Source organism: Silurus meridionalis, chromosome 8 (genome assembly GCF_014805685.1).
Source record: "Silurus meridionalis isolate SWU-2019-XX chromosome 8, ASM1480568v1, whole genome shotgun sequence".
NCBI classification, from domain to species: Eukaryota; Metazoa; Chordata; class Actinopteri; order Siluriformes; family Siluridae; genus Silurus; species Silurus meridionalis.
Window position 1 is genome coordinate 11,474,163 of NC_060891.1, and position 21,920 is coordinate 11,496,082.

At 40.7% G+C, this 21,920-nt stretch overlaps 2 protein-coding genes and 1 long non-coding RNA gene across 4 annotated transcripts in view; 1 reads left to right on the forward strand and 2 right to left on the reverse strand.

Moving 5' to 3' along the window:
* Positions 1–2,667: 2,667 nt before the first annotated feature.
* LOC124390261 lies at positions 2,668–4,500 on the reverse strand. The gene is made up of 2 exons (XR_006926709.1): positions 4,367–4,500; positions 2,668–3,242 (listed from the first exon to the last, which is right to left on the reverse strand). It is a non-coding gene; the product is annotated as an uncharacterized LOC124390261 (long non-coding RNA).
* A 96-nt stretch (positions 4,501–4,596) lies between these two features.
* Positions 4,597–21,920, forward strand: part of id2a (inhibitor of DNA binding 2a) — a 28,959-nt gene continuing 11,635 nt past the window's right edge. The window contains exons 1-3 of one of the 2 annotated variants that reach the window (XR_006926708.1): positions 4,597–5,089; positions 5,284–5,344; positions 6,166–6,968. Coding sequence is in view for 1 of the 2 variants with exons in the window: in XM_046856090.1 (XP_046712046.1) it covers positions 4,736–5,089; positions 5,284–5,340 (411 nt within the window). In the remaining variant the exon portion in view is untranslated. Of the gene's footprint in view, positions 5,090–5,283; positions 5,345–6,165; positions 6,969–7,814; positions 8,449–21,920 lie in introns of those variants that run through there. The other variant, XM_046856090.1, reaches the window with a different exon arrangement.
* Positions 8,594–21,920, reverse strand: part of kidins220a (kinase D-interacting substrate 220a) — a 53,063-nt gene continuing 39,736 nt past the window's right edge. Inside the window, 7 exon segments of the mRNA XM_046856088.1 lie at positions 8,594–9,973; positions 12,653–12,871; positions 13,977–14,075; positions 15,046–15,174; positions 17,225–17,254; positions 21,156–21,212; positions 21,705–21,821. Coding sequence (XP_046712044.1) covers positions 9,080–9,973; positions 12,653–12,871; positions 13,977–14,075; positions 15,046–15,174; positions 17,225–17,254; positions 21,156–21,212; positions 21,705–21,821 — 1,545 coding nt within the window. The 3' untranslated portion in view covers positions 8,594–9,079.

A 21,920-nucleotide genomic window follows, 5' to 3' on the forward strand; every position in this document is an offset into this window, starting at 1 on the left:
TTGTGTTAGCCCAATGAAAGTCCACTTCCGGTTGCTACGGTAATGTTACTGACATCAACAGCAGGCACAAACCCATCGCTCTTTTTCAGGAATATGATTTACGACTTCAAATTTGAAAGCGTCTCAGTCGAAGATGAAAAGGAAGAAAGGACACCATTTTGTAGTCAGCTATTATTTGGCATGAGCCTGCAGTGTGTTTGATCTTGATTACATCTTGAACACTGACTAATCTCGTGTCCTAACTATAAATGTAGGCAGATTGGTAGCAATCTAGCAATTCGACTGTTCTGCTATTCTGGATGCTATTACCTTAATGTTTATTTAGCAAGCATATTTTTTCTCATATTGTTTATAACCTTTATAACGATACCATTATAAGTATATTTAGAATTAGGTTTATTTACTTATTCTCAGTTACAAATGAGTGTTAGCCCAGAGCCAACCCACATGCATTACTTTTGCACGCATATGGTTGCCAAAAAACAGCCACAACTCAACCTTGTTAAAAATATATATCGCACATAAGCACAATATAGAGTTGTCATTGCAGAGCTCGTGGGCAGAAGGGTGATCTAATGAAATGAACACGTGGCTTGGTCTTTGGACGGATCACACTGGGGAAATCACCTGGTCAAGGAGCATGTTTATGGAATTTGGCTAATTGGGGATGCAAATAGAGCCATTTTTTGGGTCCCTGCGGATCTAAATCACCTGCAATTTTACCCACAATAGCTCTCGGAGAACAGTATGACAGTCAGTGCAAAGCCTCAGAGTGTGCTCTATAGCCAGTTTTCATCATTCAGTTTTATATTCTGTTATGTAGTGAAAGATTAGCTCATGGAGTCAGGAGAAACCCAGTGCTCAGTGTTATATAGTAGATGAGTCCAATGTCATTGGACCTTTGCACAAAAACTGTAAAAAAAAAAAGCACATGATTCTAATTACAGGATTGTTTTTGACACTTTTTTACTTTCGACAGCCTGCTTACTGTATACTGCCCTTCGATCTGAAATCCTCTTGATACACAGCCAGCATTGATCTTCGACACTGAAGCTCTTCTTATCTAGCGCAGAGCCTGACTCGAATTCATTCTCATCTTTTACTTCTTTTCATGCTAATATGAATGTGATGACTTCACGGCATTTTTTTTTCTACATGACGTCCAAGATCATGGTACAAATTTCAATTTGTTCAATTCAATTGTTTTAACAACAAATTAATGGTTGGAAAATGAGCGAGAATAAAAAAATGTGCATGCTATCTGGCCTTAAGGGGTTGCCTCAGGTGGCAAAAAAAACTAATAATGGCAAGTCCTTCAGGTAAGAAAAAAAGACAAGAAAACACCCCATTATGGGAAAAATGTTGTATATACAGACATCACCATTATAAGCATGACCACAAGTTTAATTTTGTGTAAAAGATGAATATATGTGAATCTCCTTGCTTTTCCTAATTTCTTTTTTTTTTCCCCCAAACAGTTCACCACAGCAAAAGCAAACAAGCAGGAAGGCATTTGTTTAGATGTTGTTGATTCTCTGTCCAGTGATTTGTTTTTAAGAGCATTAAAAGCTTCAGATTTATTTATTTATTAATCCATTTATTTATTTATTATCGCCCTGTAGTGTATATAGGCTCTTGTCATTATTACTCTGTTTAACTAGTAACCAGTGAATTAAGTTAGTCCAAATCTCAATAGCCAAGAACAATCAAGAACTCTTAGAAATCATAGCATCTTCGACCTGATGCATTCTGGACTTCAGTTGGATTCTAATGATTCTTGTTATATATCTTATATATTTTATGGCTCAGTGGGATTTGCTTGTACAGCCCAAGGGCTCCCTGAGTGCATAGCGTTTGCTGATCCAAACAGTAAAAGATGACACCCCCTGTCTTGGGGGGGGTGCACAAACACACAAAAACAAAACAGGAAAAAGGGGAAGAAGACCACGCCCCCTGAGGGCACGGGGTAACTACAGGAGTCGCGCGCTGCGCATTTATGATGTGTAGTGGTGCACGCGCTGGGAGCGTGAGCGAGAGAGAGAGAGAGAGGGGGGATTGCTGGAGGGTATATACAGCGGACCGCTTCAGAATCGAATGCTTCGGATTTGGACATGGACAAAAGTGTGAAATAGAAACAAACGTCCATTAACATTATATTAGGATTAAACTGGAGTGCAAGAGAAATTCCTTACTTACGCTGTTCAATCGCATACAGTAGCACAGTTGTGTCTTGTTTACGCCCGAAATCTATAATGCAGCTTTTATGTTTTTGTTTGTTTGTTTGTTTTTAAGCATGCATATCACTGTCTCTGTAGTGAGTTGCAAAAGGATGCCACATGGCAGTGTACAAACCCGATGTGGGTAATGCATGACTTTCAGAGAAAGCATGCTGGAAAATGAGGTTTGTTAGGATTTCAGGGAATTCCCACGTTCTATCAGGACGGGTTTGTTAAACCGGAGCGCTGGAGGAGAGAAGAGAGGAGAGGAGAAGAGAGGAGAGGAGAGAGCGCGTGCAGCTGCACTGAAGTGGAACAGCAGCGCGCGGGGCGGGACAGACTCCCAGACGCCGGGCCGCGGAAAACTTCTCAACTTTCTGGCAACTTTGTAATGTTTTTATATATTTTTTTTTCGACACGTCTCAAAAAGATCCACACACGCCGCGGAATGGAAAATGCACACATTTTTAATTATCCATTATAAAACATACGGGTGATCAATCGAGGTATTGGATATTATGGGATAGATTTATATATGAACCCAAGGGGTTAGGTTCTAATTATATGCAGGTTCCTTGGTATGCGATCACCTGTTTGTTTTTTCTTCAATGCAGCCTCTTTTTTTTTGGGTTCTTGCACAACTCTGAGTGGATGACGAGGTCATGCAGATGTGTGCAGGTGTGCGGGCCCCGGAGCGCGAGACCCGACTCCGAGGTGTCGGCGATCAGCTCGGATCTCTCAGCGATGTCGGCGCGCGCGCGCGCCCGCGCGCGAACCCGCGGGCCCCCTTTTCGTCTCCATAGCAGCCGCCCGAGCGGCGCCGCGAAGCATGGGCCGCGCTCAATGAGTGACGTCACGCGCCTGGCGCCAGAGAGTCTGCGAGAGCACGAGCTCGCTTCTCCTCTCCACCCTTCCACTCCACTCCACTGAGCTGATCGGAGCTGATCGGAGCTGATCTGCCTAAACCCGGTGCCAATTCATCACCTGTCAGGAATCAGCCGGGACGCCGTGCCGACATTTACACAGCTGTGGGAGAACAAAAAATAAATACAAATTAAAAAAAAAGAGAGCGATCTTGGATAAATCCACGATTTTACCAGATGTGGACAGGATCTTTCAAGAGACCCAGATCTCATCGTATAAGTGCTCACTCGTGTGTGACGCCCCAGGATTGCAAATGTTGCGCCTGAAGCGTGCTCTGAAGCACAATGCACAATAAGTGCAGCCCTGCACGAGACATACACTCGTGCAGAAAAGCCAACATGTCATTTTTTTTGACTTGCATGAAACAAAACAAAAAAAACCCCGTGCATTCCAGCACACAAGCATTGCACCGCATTCCAGCACATTTCTGCAACAACACTCCTGGGTCAGATGAGGGATTAACTGATGAGGAGGAAAACTCATAACTCAGTTATCACGGTTATAATCATGCATAGGTTATATGTTTTGCTAGTTCGACTCTTGTTTAAGATTTATTGTGCATCCAAAATCTGCAACGCTGCATTAAGATTTACAGTGTTGCACGTGTTCATTTAACACTCGCGGATTTTATTGGGCACACTGTCACACACACACACATGCACATTTTTCTTTTCTAAATTTACATTACATATTAGCACCTGAATAATCTGGGGATTATTGCACATAAACATGCATTAGTACCTATGATTGAATATTATATTAAATATTATTTCATGGTGATAGTGAACATGGTCTGTTTGCACACACTTCCATACATTAGTGATAATGAAATAATCCTGATGATCATGGGAATATTGTTTGTGTGTGTGTGTGTGTATATATATGTGTGTGTGGGGGGGGGGGGGTGTATAAAGGACCCTGTGATGGTGCACCTGCAGTGTGGACATAGCAAAGGAAAAGATCTTTAAGCCTATATTATTAATCATATAATCTGTCAGTTTGGGGTGCATCACGTGTTTCCCTTTTTCTCATTTATGGCACACGAACAGCCTTTTTTTTTTTCCTATAATGTAGAAAGTATGCATGGTTTCATTGGATTCCATAACCAAAAGCAAATAGATGATGATGATGTTGAATGAATAAGGATGAAGAGAGATCCAAGGTAAAGACCTGATTAATAGAATAAATACAATGTGCGTTTGTGTAAAGTCGGAACAAAACACCACCCTGCCAGTGGTCTCTCCAGAAGTGAGCAGATCCTCCTGATCAGGAACAGGTAGACTGAATTGCGGAATTAGTTCCGAAAGCTGAAGGCAGGCACAGAGGGAGGGGCGGGATTTATGAGCGACTAATGAAACGGCGCGAGAGGGATGATCGACGCGCGGCCTCCGACCAATCAGCGCGGTCTGTAACGCCGCGTCAAAACCCACCCAGCTGGGTATATATGCGGCGATGACAGCTTGTTAATCCAGTGCGTTTTCTTTCCACAGAACTGCGAGCATAGCTAGGAGAAAAGAAAGAGGAGAAAAAAAATATATAGAAATATATTTATAAGTATTCTCTTGTTTTTGAACCGTCGTGTATTTGTGTGAATTATGAAAGCGATAAGTCCAGTGAGGTCTTTCCGGAAAAGCGGCGCGAGCGCGACGGAGCAAAGCCTCGGAGTGTCTCGGAGCAAAACCCCCGCGGACGATCCTCTCAGCCTGCTGTACAACATGAACGACTGCTATTCGAAGCTGAAAGAGCTGGTGCCCAGCATCCCGCAGAACAAACACGTGAGCAAAATGGAGATCCTGCAACATGTCATCGATTACATCCTGGATCTGCAGATCGCCCTCGACTCGCATTCCGCGATCAGCAGCGCGCTCCATCTTCCCCGAGCCGACCAGGGCTCTTCCAGGACACCGCTCACCACCATCAACACAGACATCAGGATCTTGTCCTTACAGGTACACCTGCTGGACATCACCAGGACACACACACACACACACACACACTCATACACATAACGACAATAGTTTACTTTCTACACGCGTTTCTCTGTAGACCTCTGCGATCTCCTACATTATTTGAGTTATTTATTTTGACAGCTCATGAGACGTGAAGATGAATAATAACTTGTCTTGTCTGTCACCTCTTCCAGACGCCGGAGTTTCAGTCAGACTTGATCACAGAGGACAGTCGGACACTTTACCGTTAACCAGGTAAATAACCTTTTTTTTGTATCTTGAGTATAGAGAAATGATGTTCATGTATAAAAAAAAAAAAAAAAGTCGCGATTGCAAAAAAAAAAAACAACCCATACATCACGTGTAGATATTACCAGGAATAAAAAATGTCCATTTAAAAAAAAAAAAAAAAAAAAATCTGTCGGATCAGACCGGAAAGTGGCGAATGTGCGAGTCAGAGATGCGCGTTTGATGCGTCTCGGACAGTCCGATCAGAATCCTGAGTATTAGCTAGAAATTGTGATGTGAATGCCTAATCAAGAAATCATGACATTCTGATCTAATATGATCTGAACTCCTGAGAACTGGACCACGTGATGACTTTGGGTACCAAGAGTACTAATGTACAGGACTCAGAGCTAGACTTTAGGGCACACACACTCGCAGCTTTTCCGGTCTGTTGAAATGGACATAAGGATGGGAGCCGGGTTTAATTACAAGCCTGCGTCCTATCAGTAGTCAGCAGGAGTGTTTCCTCTGGCCGTGGTTAGAGCAGATCCATCTGGTCCACAGCGTCTCTCTCTTTCTCTCTCAATCACGCTCTCCTTTTCTATGTCTGTCTTTTTGTGTGTCTCTCTTGCCTTTTGTGTCTCATTTTGTATCTCTTAATGTCTTTCTGTTTCTCAGTCTTTCTCTCTATCTGTCTCTTTTTTTTCCTCTCCCCTTCTGTCTTAGAGTGTTGGGTTAAATGCTGGAGCTGCGGCTTCCTCTCTGGCGCCAGGCTGTCCGGATCTCCGGCCTGTTTGCTTTGTGCTAAATGCTTTCTCTTTCTCTCTCTCCCTCTCAATCTCTTGCAGGTGTTTGCTTAAGACGTGAACACACAGGAACCCAGGACCTTGTCTCTCCCTCTCTCTCCCCAACACACACACACTCAAATGGTGTTCTCGCCTGGATCTCCAATCATTTTTTTTTTCCCCCTCCTCCTGAATGAAGAGGCGTTTGCTTCTTAAAGGACAATGTATGTGACGTGTTTCTCAGTTTGGACATTGATCTTTTTTATTTATCTAAAGACTCATTTTTTTTTTTTTTCTTCAAGACGAAGAAGCACTATATTCCCTAAACCATGAGGGAAGAAAACGAGGCATGGAAGAAAAATTGCCTGTTATTTTTGTGTGTGTGTGTGTGTGTGTGTGTGTGTGTGTGTGTGTGATGACTGTGTGAATAGAAGCAAGTGTGCTTCACTTACTGTACAAAGTTTAACTTTTTTTTTATATAAATTTCCCATCATTCTTTGGGCACGTGAAGGACTGGACAGCCGATCTGACATTCGCGTGAAATCTTGTGAACTCTCTCTCTCTCTCTCTCTCTCTCTCTCTCTCTGAGTTATATCTTGTATAGTTGCAGACGTTGGCCTACCACGCTGCAAAGTGTCATGCTGTATTTAATTATGCTGAAACTTTTTATAAAAGTAATTGTAAATCGTACCTTTTTTTATATATAAAATAAATCAAATGCTTTATTTGAACACACACATGTCTATTGTAGTTCATAGGCCTGCTATATTTAAGCGGCCCTGTGCTGGGTGGCAGGTTTCAGACAGCTGTTCCTGCTGGAGGGTATATTTAGTTCACCTGAACCTCGTGTGTGTGTGTGTGTGTGTGTCTTTACTGTGTCAAGAGTCTTCGGAAAGGTCTGAGAAATTAAATGTGAACTTTGTGATCACCCGCGTTGGTTTGATTATATGGAAAAAAAACCCCAACGCTGAACCTGCGACAGCTTTTCATCGTGTTGGTGGAAAAATAGGTTCTGAACTGCATCGTTCCTTCTCACTGGTATTGTGTAGCTTTTTATAACAAAGAACTATTTGTGTAGAATTTGGGAATAAAATCTGAAATGTACACCGCGAGTACATTTGTAGCTTAAAAAGCCAAGCTACCAACATTAAAAAAAGGCGTAGCTTTTTGAGAGTACAACGCAAGCAACAAGCATTGGTGCAGTTTGGTTCCTTTTTTTCTTTTTCTCAGAGCGTCAAATTTTGCTGTTTATCACCTACTGACTTCTGTTTATTTTCGTCTCATGACTTGTGACATGGAAGACTGCTTCCCCTATTGACCAGGTCTCTGGTTCAAGGCTCAAATAAACGAGACCACTAAACTGCACAGTCTACGAGCACACACGCTGATTTAAAAAAAAAAAAAAAAAAAAAGGAGAGATTGTAGTGGTAAAGCCGTACTAACCGGTTCATATCACTGTTGATGGTGGTGTGAGGTAATGTATTGTTTAGGGTGCTGCTTTTTTGGGGTTTAAAAACGACTGCTTGGTTCTGCAGTGAAGCCTTTCCTGTCTTGGGCCCTTCCTTATCCATCCGTTTAATGAACGAATTCTGCTTACATGATGGATAACGCATTCCAGGACCTTATAAACACTAGGGTTGCAAATGTCTAAAATGAAACTCCAGACTATTGTGATTAACAGGAATGTGTCAAATCTTTTTTTTTTTTTTTAGACCCAATGAACCAGATTCTGCGAGCTGAAAAGAGCGTCGCCCTAAAATAAAAAACGAAAGGGTCCAGTGGATGTGAAATGGAGCTCAACCTTGTTAACAGAACTGCTCTACTGTGCTCATGCTCAGCCAGTATGGAGCACAAGTTTTGCTCCAACCAGCACTCGCACTTTAAGCGCCGTGTGAATTTATGAAAAGTGCACCACCTACTGGCCAAATCCATCACACGCCATACAACCCGTACCAATGTAAGAAAAGGGACCTGGACTCGACCTCGTGTGCATCCACTGACCTGCTCTATTGAACTACCTGCTCCTGCAATGATTAAAATATGTGCTTTAAATTAGAAAAGTAACAACCTATATATAAAAATATATATATTTATTTTGGTGTTTGGTCATAAAACCCACAATGTTAAATCCATATAGTCTATTGCACTATGGGGTTCCATGAAAACACAAAGCTTAGCATCGCAATTATAAACGAATGTAAAACACTTATGCTTATACGACTTGACTGTAAATCTCAAAAGAGACAATTGAACCAGAAGGCTCTTTATCCAGTTTGATTTTTCAGAGAAAAGGATGAGAAACTCTCAGCGGTTGCCAGTTATGACTAAACTCTTTCCTGATCAGTTTTACAGGGTGAAAGGATGTCATATTAGTAATCTTGTGCACGCAAAAAATTTGCTCTCGGGTTCCTATAAGAAAAACGCGCGCACGCACACGTGCACACACATGCTATGTGCACTTGAATAGCACCAAAAATACCAAGAACAAGTATTTCGAATGCAGTGTTTATTACTTCCTGAAACATGGTCATGCATTTTGAGGAAATGTCACCTACTCATTACACTTACACAGCACACAAGATTTTCATACAAGCATTTTTTTATTCACTAGCTAACACTTAATATTCACCAACAGCTCCACAAATGATTCATAAATAAGAAACAGAAGGCATTTACCTTCGGTGCACTGAGCGATCACAATTTGTTGAGAGATTGCTTTACACGGAACACAATGATGAACACAATTTACATTTCAATTCTAAATGATTTGATGATTGCTTTGCTTTCTAGCACCCTATTGTTTTCTAGCCCGCTTCAAAATCTTTCATTCAATACATAGAATCATTTTACTAAACATCTTCGCTCGGTACGATTGCACACTATACTAATGACTCGAGAGTAGTAGGACAAACTCAAACAATTGTGGTGTGAATTCAGTTCATTAAGAAATTAATAAATAAAAAGGTCATCCTGCTCATTAAAGCACGCTCTCTCTTTCTTCACTGCCCTCGTCCTGCGTGGTGTTTGTGCTCTTCTTCATCCGCACTGCGAGAAGGTTGTGGTTGAGCACAGCTCTGGTGCCGGTGCTGGATCCCGGAGAGATGATGAGGCTGCGCTCGTCTGCGATGTTGTTGTTGTTGAGAGCTGAGCTGTTGCTGGTTGCCTGGTTCAGGTTAGTGACAGCCTGTGTGTGTGTATGTGAGGTGGCCCAGTTCTCCTCGGGGCTGCTGGCCTCAGACAGAGCTTCTGAGCAGATGGACATACGTATTGTGGTCACAAGGTCTTCCTCTTTTGACTTCTCGTCCTCGTCCTGAGCCTCCTCACTCTCCTCGTCCTGTAGTGAATGATTAGATGAGCTGCCGCTCGACCTCATGCCGGAGTCGGACGACTCTTTTTTGTCCGTCTCGGCAGAGACAAAGCTCTTTGCCTGCACCTTCTCTTCCCAGAGGAGGGGTGTGGCATCAGTCTCCTCGGGCACATCATCTTCCTCATCCTCTTCGTTGGGTATGCTGTGGTAGCGTGGCCCCGGTCCCTTGGTGCGGCTCACATAGGGTTTACGCTCTGGTTTCTCGTCCTCTTCAGTGATTGGATGGAGAAGACCAGTGTCCTGGGAGGTGGAATAATCAGTCACATTCTCTCCTGGTTTAGAGTTTTTCTTGAAAGGTTTGCGGCCTTCCTGCTCACCTTCCTTGCCCTTGTCTTCTGATTTCTCAGCCCCAGAGCCGGCTACCTCCAGCTGGGCCATGTGAGTGATGTAGTCCTGGTAGGCACTGCGGTACTCTGCCTGCTGCCTGTCAGTCAACTTACTAATGTCATTGGATGACTCCTGCGAGTTCAGACTGGACATGCTGGAAGTTCTGTGGGTCACAACCTGGAGGGGCAAACCAAGGATTTTTGGACATTGTAAAGGAATTTTTCAGAATTTTTCCAAGTCTATCCACTACATCTGTAGCATAGGCTTAACTCCAGTTTTCTGGAAACCCAGTCCAGCATATCTTGACAGTTTCCCTACTGATGGAAGACATCAAACTATCCAGGCTAGAGAGTCTCCAGAACCACTGGAGGTAAGAACCACTACACTACAGGCCTTAAGATGAGACAAACACCTTACTGTTAAATGTTATAGTTTCATCAAACTTTCAAACACTACAGAATGATAGCAATGAAAGTATGAAGTAATTTGAGTTTCAAATATGAAGTAACTTGAACTGAGGAATTCACAACAGCATTCTACCAAAAATAAAAAATAAAACTCACTGTTTCCCCACAGATCTATTTATATGGATACTAAGTACATGACAAAAGCAGTTTATTTTATTTTTTTTTATTTAAATTGTAACCTTCATCCACTTCCCTTTACACCCTCAACGTAATTCTGAAGTAGCTGGAGAAATCCACAGCTCAGATGGGAGAAGCAGTTCACAGGACAACCATAGTCCAGACCCCACACAAAGCTGGACTTTATTCAATCCTGTCAATTTAAACACTGTCAAAAGACATGTTCAGTACTTCAGTTTTCTCTGATTTGATGAGGAAAATGTTTTCCTGAGACTGCTTTACAGTGAAACATGATGGTGGGAGCATCATGCTGGGAATAAGGTTGCTTTTTTTCAAAATGCCTTAGCCATTCACTCTCATATGGTGGACAATGCATCCATTTTCGAATAATGCACCTAATGGTGCTCATGGGATCTTTTTTAGTTTGTTTGTTTGTTTTCTTTAGAACCATTTGCAACCCTGATAAATAGTTTCAGTTTGATAGCTCATTGGTCTTCATGAGGCTTGGGCATGTTCCCTCTCTTGCGCCTGGTTTTATGATGACTGTGTTTTCTGATGCACCGGAACGACTTTCAAAGAAAAGGGCAAAAACGTATGCAATTACAATTTCAGCTTTTTATTTGTAGTTTGGATTTTTGGTGGGTTTTTTTTTTTTCCTTCTCCCATTTCATTATTATAGAAAACAATTGTGCAGATTTATGACATAATACCAATTCAAACAGCTACAAAAATGTGGAAATGGGGTAAGCCACTGCAATATCAACAATTCTATACAGTACATAATGATGTGATTGGTAAATCTAGATTGGCAACTTTGTGCATGAGCAGAACGAGCAGAAATAACCAGTTCTGTGTGTCAGGAACAGACTTGCACATGCAGCCCTGCATTTAATGTGTGTGCGTGTGTGTTGTTAAAGCAGTCCAGCGCTTCACTTCCTCTGCTCATTCAGGTCAGAGAACGAGTCGTTTGTCACCCAGTAAACCACAGGCTATTTCCACTCTACTGATAGACTACTGAAAAGCAGAAGCTAGGGCATGTTTCTTTGTTCGAAGAAAAAAAAAAAAAAAAAAAAGGTGGTGTGGTAAAAAAGTGTTTCTCTGAAAGTGTGTATGCAAAGAGTTGGGAAGGGGGTGTGTTTGTGTTCGTATATATTTATAACTATAGGGCAGCACGGCCAGTGAATCGAAGCTATATATATTAATAGAGTCTGAATGCGAGCATGTGTTTAGGATTATAGACGTGTATTTGTGCAGCGGCTGTCTAAATACTTACCTATATATAAACACGGTGTTATGCGGATAGTCAGGTCTCACTTGGAAGGATGAGGTGCATCTAACTTATAGATGGAGCCAAAAAGCCTGCCATGCCTCATTAAACCAAGAGTGTGTGACTGACAATGCTAGCACCTTTGTTCTCGAGATGTCAGCTGACTGACTGTACCAGAAACTTGCACTTCACAAACTTGCACTTCAGAATCTTGTAGCTTGCATCAGCCTCGTTTCGCCTCTTTCTTGAGTAATCTGCTCATGAGAGATGATTTGTTGTGGTAGTTTTATTTGTTTCCGTTAATGAAATCCGTTTGCGAACGCACGTTATGCATGCGTTAACGAATATAGCGAGGAGACACAAAGTGGGCTAATAACTGTTTAGTCAGTGGCACTGTACAGCTCATTTAAAGTTGTTAATACTTTCTAATCCTGCATTGACATCAGGAGCGACGGAGAAACACGCGACCGTTTGACACAGAGCTCAGTGAGAGCACAAGTGACATTTGAATTGAGAATTACTCAATTTGCTGTAAAAAAATAAGCATGCTTTTTTTTTTTTTTTTTTTTAAGGGACAAAACCCAAACACTGAACCAAACGATTCCTCGAACCAAACTTAGAGCACATGCGATCCAACATTTTTTCAATTCCCCATTCACTTATTCAGTTCCCGCTTGCATTTAGTTCCCATTTACTGATGCAAAAATGGAAGAAAAACTTATGTGGTTTCATCTTGTTCTAGCACGTGGCATGTACATCAAGTTTAAATACATTTTTAAACCACAGTCATTTGTACTGTGGTAGTAATAAATTTTTTGCCTGCTTTTTAGTTTCTCGCCAGAACAAACAAACAGTGCATGTTTACAAACCACCACGGTAGCTGGTAACTACAATTTGAGTGACTTGTGACCAGCTAGTGTGGATGTAGCGTAATTATTACATAGATCTATGAACACCGTGTGATGGGTGTATTAATTAGAATGGAGGTTGTAACTCTGAACCCACCATCCAGTGGTTGTTGAGGGGTCTGGTGGGCTCCTCCAGTCCAGCAGTGCTGAGCTCCTCGAAGCTTAGGTTCAGGCTGTATTGAAGATTGCTGTGGGGGGCTGCTGTAGGACAGACAGGAGGAGGTTCAGGCTGAACCAATGCACTGCTGCCCTGTTCACTAATCCTTGAACATTCTTCCTGCAGCAGCTGGCTTTCCACCTGCCTCTGCTCCAACACCTGGGGAAGAGGGCCACAGAAACAGCACAGACCACACTCATTCAACTGGGCCTTAGTTTAAGAAAACATGGCATATGGTTCCCTACAGATGTGGACAGGCTACAGTATGTAGTATGCCATGTACAAAACGTGACTGAATATACTGTTATACAAAAACTATCAGCGGTAAAAGGTGATACACCCCGACAAAGAGGAGGACCACTTATCTTTTCAACAGAGCAGCTGATTATTTTTATTAATAGAACATCCCTAATTGCAAAATCATACATTTATCTGATTATAGTTATATTTAATGTTGGGGAACATCTACAAAAACCAGCTAGTTCCTGTTATCGCTTATATCATTAACAGCCTAAAGCGCAATCACCAGTTGTTCTTTCATTTGCCTCTTTTTCTCTCAAGATTAAAGAAAAAGAAAAGCTTCAAGAAAGCACAAAGTCCTCCCACTGGAACACCAGCATTGCAGACCTTTCTTTCATTTTTTCTTATTTATTTATTTTTATTTAAATAAAAAATGCTTAATTAATCCCCTCACATAATACCCAACACTTTCTGACCAACCAGATTCAAGAATTTAACAGCACTGTATAATAACTATATATAGGATTATAACATTAAAGGAAAGTTATCGAAGACAGTTTTAATGAAAGGGCAGTGAATATTGTCTTTCAGTGTGTCTGTATATCTGTCCTGTGTGCTCCTTATTTCCCACAGCCCTGATTCTGAGCTTGATAAATGCTACTTTCTTGTAAAAGTCAAGCTATTCAGCTCGTTGAGTGGATGCTGAGCTCCCACTGACAATAACCTTCGTTCATTCTGAGAGCTGCCATCTTGGACCAGATGGCTGCCTGCTTGTTGGCAACACAACATTCGTTTGTGGTAGCACAAATGGAGATCTGATCAACACACGCTACATGTTTTCCTGATTGCAACCCCGTGCCGGATGTTTTAGCGAAAGATGGACTGTTTAAAAAGCCCGCATCAGACAGTGAGAGTGGGGGAGAAGAAAAAAAAAAAAAAAGTCAGAAGAGGTAATATGAGGTATTAGAGAGACACTTTGCTTTTTCATCTGAAGCACTAAATATCAAAGCTGTTAATGCCCTACCATTGCTTTGAAGAGATGCCAGTCCCCAAAATTCATGTTCATCTCCTTCTTGAGCTCCTCCAATTGACACTGGCACAGCACACGACCGTTCACGTTCGCCTGGGAACACAAACATTCACGTCTTAAACCGCTATCGGATTGTGAAGCACCAATTTGAATGATTTGGACCTGCGTGGTCTTTGGGAAAACAAGAGGCCAGCTTGTGTTTGGTGCTAGAACTTTCTGGAGGCCTGGATGCTCACTACAATAGAGATCTTTCAGTGGCTGTTGATGCACAGCTGTTAGGTTGGATAATGAAGGTCTGAAGCCATTATTCATGTCATTGCCAACTCTCAGATGGTGATCGCAGCAAAACAAGCAGATCAAATCCGGTTTAGATGATGAAGCTTGTCATGACCAAATGAAGTGTGTTATTTCATTTATTACACTGAGATCTGCGAATGATTACAATTTATAAATAACTGACACACCGAACTATGAATATTTGTTAATGTAACATGTAAGTATGAGAAAGTTCATTTCTATGATCAATAAACATTATAGTGTATGCTCAGCCTCTCCTGCGTTCTCTCTCTCTCGTATGTGTTATAAGCTGATGATGTAACACGGGTGGGTGAAAGCACCGTGTTTTATTTTTCTGATTCTGAACCATACACAAATATCAGTGCTCTGTTTTCACAGTAAATGTGAGAAATGTATTTGTCAATTAAAGAAATGTTAAAACCCCTCGCACACCTTTTTTTTCTTTCTTTCACTGACAATGTACTATGTGGATGTACAGAGACATTTTAAAGAACTGGCCCACATTTCCACTGGCTGAACTGTTACGTAATTTTACGTGGGAGTTTCCAAACGCACAGCTTCTAAGGAGGGCTTTTTCCATTTTTGTCAGAGTTAAAAATCCTTTTACACACAGCATGATCAGATCCGTTATTGCACGACGATGACATGCTTTTAGCTTTATAATTTGCAGTGTCACTCAGTTTGTTCAGAATATTACATGTAAAAAAGTGCCTGCAATGTTCACACCTTATGTTAAGGAGATGTTGAGTGTTGGGTAATAAAATACCTTTTTAATAGTGCCGATGTACTGCTCCATCATGCTAGAGTCCAGACCCTCGATTTGTCGCAGTCTTTCACATACACCATCAGTGCTAAGGGAGCTGAGGAGCCCAGGGGATACTGCAGAATCGCAGCCCTACACACACACACAGGCGATTTACATATCCCCAATATTACTCTTCATTCATGCATTGCTATCTCTGAAAACGTGTGGAAGGGTATGTAGCGCATCAGCGATAAAGAACACAATGTATGATGTAATGTATAAAGCCATGTCCGTGATCAGGCCAAAGTAGTGAGGAAAAACATGAAATATGGGAAAACAAAAAAACCCTTACCATTGAGCAAATAAGTAAAGAATGATACTGTAACGCAAGCAGTTGTGTATTTATGGCCCGCATGCTCAACCGGCTACATCGAGAAATACAAAGCCTGTTCCAACGATACACCACTCCACCTAATTAACTCCTGTGTTTGAGTGCTCATTAGCAGAATCAGGTGGATGCATGTAGGGCTGGAATGAATGCAGACACTGCAGTTCCTTATGGAGAAGCAGGTATTTATGGCATCAATATAAGTCATCATGAATCAAATCAAATGCTCGAAGTTGAGTGCGTCTCATAAAAAAAACGGTGACATGCTGACCAAATAAAGCTTCTGCTGTTTAAAGGCATCAAACCGAATTGCTGTCATCTCTTTAAGCTTCCCCTTCATTGACAGGGAATGTCGAGATACCGTATCTCGGTCTCGGTGTCGAGTGTATATTCAGACTGAAGTACAGGTTTGTTGTGTCAAACTGGCAAATACACCTTAGAGCTAATTTCAAACCTGTCGAGCCAGAATCTTGAAAATACTTACATTTGACAGAAAAGTAGCGTGTGCAACGCCTGGTTCGAGGATCAGACGTTGCCGCATCTGTACAAGTGTTAAACTGAAACTCCTCTAAGAAGATTTTGATATTACTGACAGCGTTAAATATAGTCGCATACTATCAGATTTAAAAAAAAAAAAAAAAAAAAAACTCACAGCTCCAATAAGACCTCAAAAGTAAATCTTGAGAAACTTCTAAAGAATACCGCATTCCCTTCTCTACTGAGAATTGAACAAATTAAAAGTTACATAAGGAAGAAAGAGTTTCGTTTAGTCCGATGCCAAATTTCATTTCAGCTTCAGCTGGGCCCACTAACTATATATTCTTAATGGCCTCTGTACAGTTAAGACTGGTGCCAGATTCGTCAGCTAGATCAAACCGGCTTCATCTTCCTATACACTTTCTCTGTCTCGGGTAGCCAAAGAGATGAGAGATGCCAAGAGTATTTAATGGGTTGTTGCTGATAATGCAAGACATTCCATGAATGATTAATCACGAAACAGGCGATTTTTAAATCGGTTACGTTCACCAACAGCACTCTGAAGTGTTAGTCATTTTGTCCAGAGTAAGCACATTTAGAAAAAGGAAAAAAAGAAGATGTTGGCAAGAAAACTGGTATTGGGTGGAATTTACCATCACATGTTAAGTTCTGGACTTACTACATTTTCGCCTTTCTACTATACTGCGTAAAAGATTGCATATCTTTTCACTTCTAAATAAGGATGATGGGAAATTTGGCTTGAAAACAAAAACACGTGAGCTGCTTGTGCACCTTGAAATTAACTGTAAAAATGTGTCCAAACCAGGCGACTGGAGCTGTTCTGGGAACAGACTGGTTATCTAGGGACAGTAACTAGCCTGAATGAGGAATAAGATTTATGTTAAAGGTCATTGGTGTGAGAAGTGAAAGCTCAGTGTCCAGCTGCAATTATGTAATGTGGCTATTTTTTTCTAGCCGGTTCATCAAAGTTCTAGTGTACAACATTGCCAAACACTTACAAAGAATTTGTCTCTCAATTTTCACATGACTTGTGAAAAAGAAAAAAAAAGAAAAACACACCCTGTCCAGACCTCATGCACATTATTTATTTAATTACTTATTTTTACACTTTTCCAACTAAAACACACCTGATTCAACTATCAAGCCTATCGGTCTAGCAGGAGTAGAATAATAGAAAACTTTTTAAAGCAACAATATCAGGAAAGGCATTTTAAATGTACTATATAAGGAAGGCCAAAGCCAAAAAAAAAACAATAATAATAATAACAGATTTAAAGAAAAATGAGGAATAGACTCAAGCGTAGGAGCCTGTACCTGCTTCACTCTGGGAGGCTGAGACTTTATCTGTTCAGAAGAAGAGAGAATATGAAAGAAGATGAGAAAAAGGAGGAGGGAAGAGTGGTTATATTAAGACAAACATTTTAAATCATCATCAAGGTCAGAGGAGGATTCAGGACTGGAAATGAAGCTCATATCATTATTCTTTAACGGGGCTGGAAAAATCCATAACATTTCGTTTAGTCGTTGTATTAGCTAATGTAATTTGATTTAAAAAAAAAAAAATCATAAATAAACCCAAAAACCAAAGGAGACCCCTCGATTTCTTAATAACACTGTTTGAAGGTAGAGTTTTTAGAAAATAGCAGTTGGAAATCTCTAAATGATTTCAATAAACATTTTATCATTCAGACATATCTCTAAGGTATGTCATTAAAATTTATAATGACACGAGAAATCAGATACACAGATACACTACAGTGAAGCCTTAAGGAGTTGAGGACATTTGTGTTATTTTTTTACCACAGAAATGCTGTTTAACATTAAGTTTTAAAAGTAAAATGCTCTCCAGGCTTATATCTTGTAGTAAACACCTCCTTTATAAGTGAGAATAGCTGGGAACACATAGACAGACATATCATTAAACACAATTATCCAAATCGACTCTTCCACAGCAACCCACCTGCAATGCTGAGTCTTCATTACAATGATTCGGTTAAGCAAATTCACTACAGGAACAGTCAAAGCTGACAGCATTCATATAATGGGGTGCAGGAAATATGTATTTATATAGGGAGAGATATTGGGAGAGAGACAGCAGGCATGCTGAAGTGTGTATCTGCAACTCTAAAAAGCAGGCATCGAATTTTTAGAAGCACCCACCCTGGTGTGACCGACAAGGAAAAGTGGGTTACAGCAAAAAAAAAAAAAAAAAAAAGGATGTATACTTGCAGCTTTCTCCTTGATCATACAGCTCTGACTGTACGATCGAATACTGATTTCATGCGTAAAGAGAGAAAGTGTGAACGACTAATGAAAACAATCCAAAAAGGCATACAAGCAGAAAAGATGCACGGGCATACAAGCGATTCATGGTGGCATAACTGCAGCTAGCTTCAGCTCAAAAGTGCAATAAGTTGTGATGAAACAGCATGAGGTCTGATAGCAGAGGACTGTTAGTACACTGTCAGTCAGAAAACGGACAAAACATAAAGACGACATAGAGACATGGATTAAAGCAATAGATGTGGCCTCTTGCAAGTGTGCTGGTGGAAGAGCAAGTCCAAGTCATGATGCATGAGCAAACAGACACGATTCTCTTTAACATACAATACGGACCAAAAGTATGGAAGGCAAGTATGTTGTAATTCTAAAAGTCAATTTGCATTTGCAAATCAAATCTTTCATTTTATATATGGAAAAGCTTTGTGGAGTCACCAATTTTATTTAGAAAGTTATTTGGAATTATTTATTCAATTATGTTCCCCCTTACAAAGAAATGAACAGTCTAGAATTTTGATGGTAGCGTTATTTTAACAGAAAATGTAACAAAAATAAATAAAATCAAATACAAATCTTTTTTTGATCCCCGACAAAATCAGCAAGAATTCTGACACCCACACACCCAAATTAGTCCAGTCCCTCAAAAAAAGTACTCCTAATATCAACTCATTATGTGTATATAAGTCACCAGTGACCGAATCAACCTCTTCCATTCAAACCTCTCCACCACCATGAGGACGACTAGAGAGCTGTCAAAGGACGTCAGGAACAAGATTGTAGACCTGCACAAAGCTGGAATGGGCTACGAGAACATTCGATTGTTGCCTTGGCCATGAGTTTTGGGTCATTGTCATGCTGAAAGACCCATTAACGACCCACCCATCCACCTTCTGTCTGAGGCCAGGAGGTTCTTATCCCAGATTCTGCAGTGCATGGCCCCGTTTACGTGGTGAAGTCTTCCTGTACCCTTAGCAGAGAAACAGCCCCAAAGCAGAATGTTTCCTCCATGTTTGACAGTGGGGATGGTGTTCTTGGGGTCATATTCAGCATTTCTCTGCCTCCAAAGACGACAAGTCAAGTCGATGGTCTAATCTGACCACATCACATTCTCCCAAGAATTCACTGAATCATTCAGGTGTTCACTGACAAACTTCAGACGATCCTGTTTATGTGCATTCTTGAGCAGAGAGACCTTGGTGTGTTACCAATGGTTTTCTTAGTGACTGTGGTCCCAGCTCCTTTGAGATCATTAATAAGCTCCTCCCGTGTTATTCTGGGCTGATTCCTCATCTTTCTCGGAACCATCCTTACCCCATGAGGTGAGATTTTGCCTGGAGCTCCAAAGCGAGGGCGATTGACTTATCTTGCATTTCTTCCATTTCCAAATTATCTCACCAACAGTGGTCTCTTTCTCCCCAAGCTTCTTGCTGATGGTCTTGTAGCCCATTCCAGCCTTGTGCAGGGCTACAATCTTGTCCCTGATGTCCTTTGACATCATGGTGGTGGCGAGGTTTGATTGAAAGAGGTTGATTCTGTGACGGGTGTCAGAGAGTTGATATTAGGGGTACTTTCTTAAATGGACAGGACTAATTTGTTTATTTAGGAGTCAGAATTCATGCTGGTTGGTAGGGGATCAAATACTTATTGCACTCGATCAAATACAAATTAATTTATATATAATTACATTTTTTTTATATATATATTCTTTCTCCCTCTGTTAAAATAAACCTACCATAAAAAAAAAAGATTTAAATTCTTTGTAAGGGGGTAAATGTACTAAATCAGCAGGGGATCAAACAATATCTTCCCCAACTGTACAATGTGGCAAATATGTAAATATGATTTTACTGCTAAAATTAGTTTTAAATCTTCATTTATTGGGGGCACAGCCCTTGTATTATCAGCACACCTATACATGAAGTATCTTAAGTACACTTATGCCATGGGTTAAAAACTGATATACTGTAGCTAGTTTTCTCAGTTAGTTTACTGTTGGTTTGGGTTTTATAACCAAACGTGCCTCTCTAGGCGTCTGAGAATGCACAACATTTTTTTTATATTTATATATTCAATTCACTTCAAGTTACTGATAAAGTGTATTTAATCACAGACATTGACAAGTTACAAAACAGCAACTTGATATCCTAAGTGGTCAAATGTTGAGTGTGGCATGGAAAAACTCAGGAGGAACCAGATTTAAATCGGATTCGATCATTTTCTATGTAACACTAGATACTGGGATTTAATAATGAGATTATGCAGGTGTATTAGAGTAAAGACAAACAGTATGCAATATATGAACCAAAATATCAGGACACCTGACGTTGGAGGCACACACTAGATTTTCCCTTCACTTGAAATAGGACCTGTTCTATCATGACAATGCCCCTGTCACAAAGCCAGATCCATGAAGATACAGGTTGGAATGGAAGATCTCCTGCTATAGAGTTCTGATCTCAACTTGAATGCTGACTGCGCCCCAGGCCTCCTCACCCTACTTCAATAACTGACTTCACAAATCTTCCTATAAGAGTAGAGGTTATTTTAACAGCAAATGGGGACTAAATGTGGAATGGGATGTTCAAAAAGCACATACGAATCTTATGTTTAGGTGTCCACAAACTTCTATCCATATAGTGTATATGATGGTGACTTAAATAAAAAAAGAAATGTGCAAAATAAATTAGAATTAAATACTTTTTTTGTGTAGCAGAGCTGACTGTATTTTTCATACATAAATACAGAGGAGGCTACACTGTCCACACAATCAAAAAGTTCAGCAGAAAACAAGCCTCTGTACACTGTTTTTATTGCAATTTACTTTTTAAAAAGTGCTACATTATTTTATGTTGTCTATTCAAATTTATTATTATTATTAATAATAATACAAATGTGTGGTGTTTCTTCCAAAGTTTGGCCTATAATGCATATAAAAGAGACACACAGAATAACAGTGAATGGGTACCATAGAGGGGGAGGTGAGGAAGGGGGGGCCTTCGAGGGCATCTTCTCTGATAACACCCTGACGAAAAGAGATGATGAGCGTAAAAGATATGGGTGAAAGTGAACCAGCAGAGAAAGACAGAAATCTGTAGAATGGTAGGAGTACACAAGTATACAACAAACAAACACACACACACACACACAGTAATGGGATATAAATTCTGCAGCTGTTTCTTCCTGCTACATCTAATCCAATTTACTACCGTCATAGAATCTGTAAAGCGATAGATGATGGTATTGAATTGAAACAAGATGGTGCTCAGACCTAAAAAAAAAAATCCTCCAAAAGTAAGCAACAATAGAGATATGTTCTATGCAGTCATGTAAAGTGGTTCTCAATCCCAATACCAGTAAGCAAAGGCACATGATTTAACACATCGGAGTTTATGAAGAGCTTGAAAACTCGCTAGCGTGTTAAATTAGGTGTAATGAAACAAGAAAACTGGGGGCTGAGAAGCACTTATCCACACTGCAACACTCACATGGCTCTAAGGGTTGATCATGTACTTACTAGTCCAGAGTTGTGGTCCTTATGGAAGGCCAGTTTGGAGGAAGGGCGGGAGGGGGCATGGAGGGGGTTGCCGGGATAATGACGGGGCACGTGATAAACATGAGGAGGGAAATAAGGCTATGGAGGTGGAGGAGAGAGAGAGGGAGAACGTGAACAAATGAGGACAGGATGGGATGGGCTAGATATTAGCAAAGCAAAAAAAAAGAAAGAAAGGCT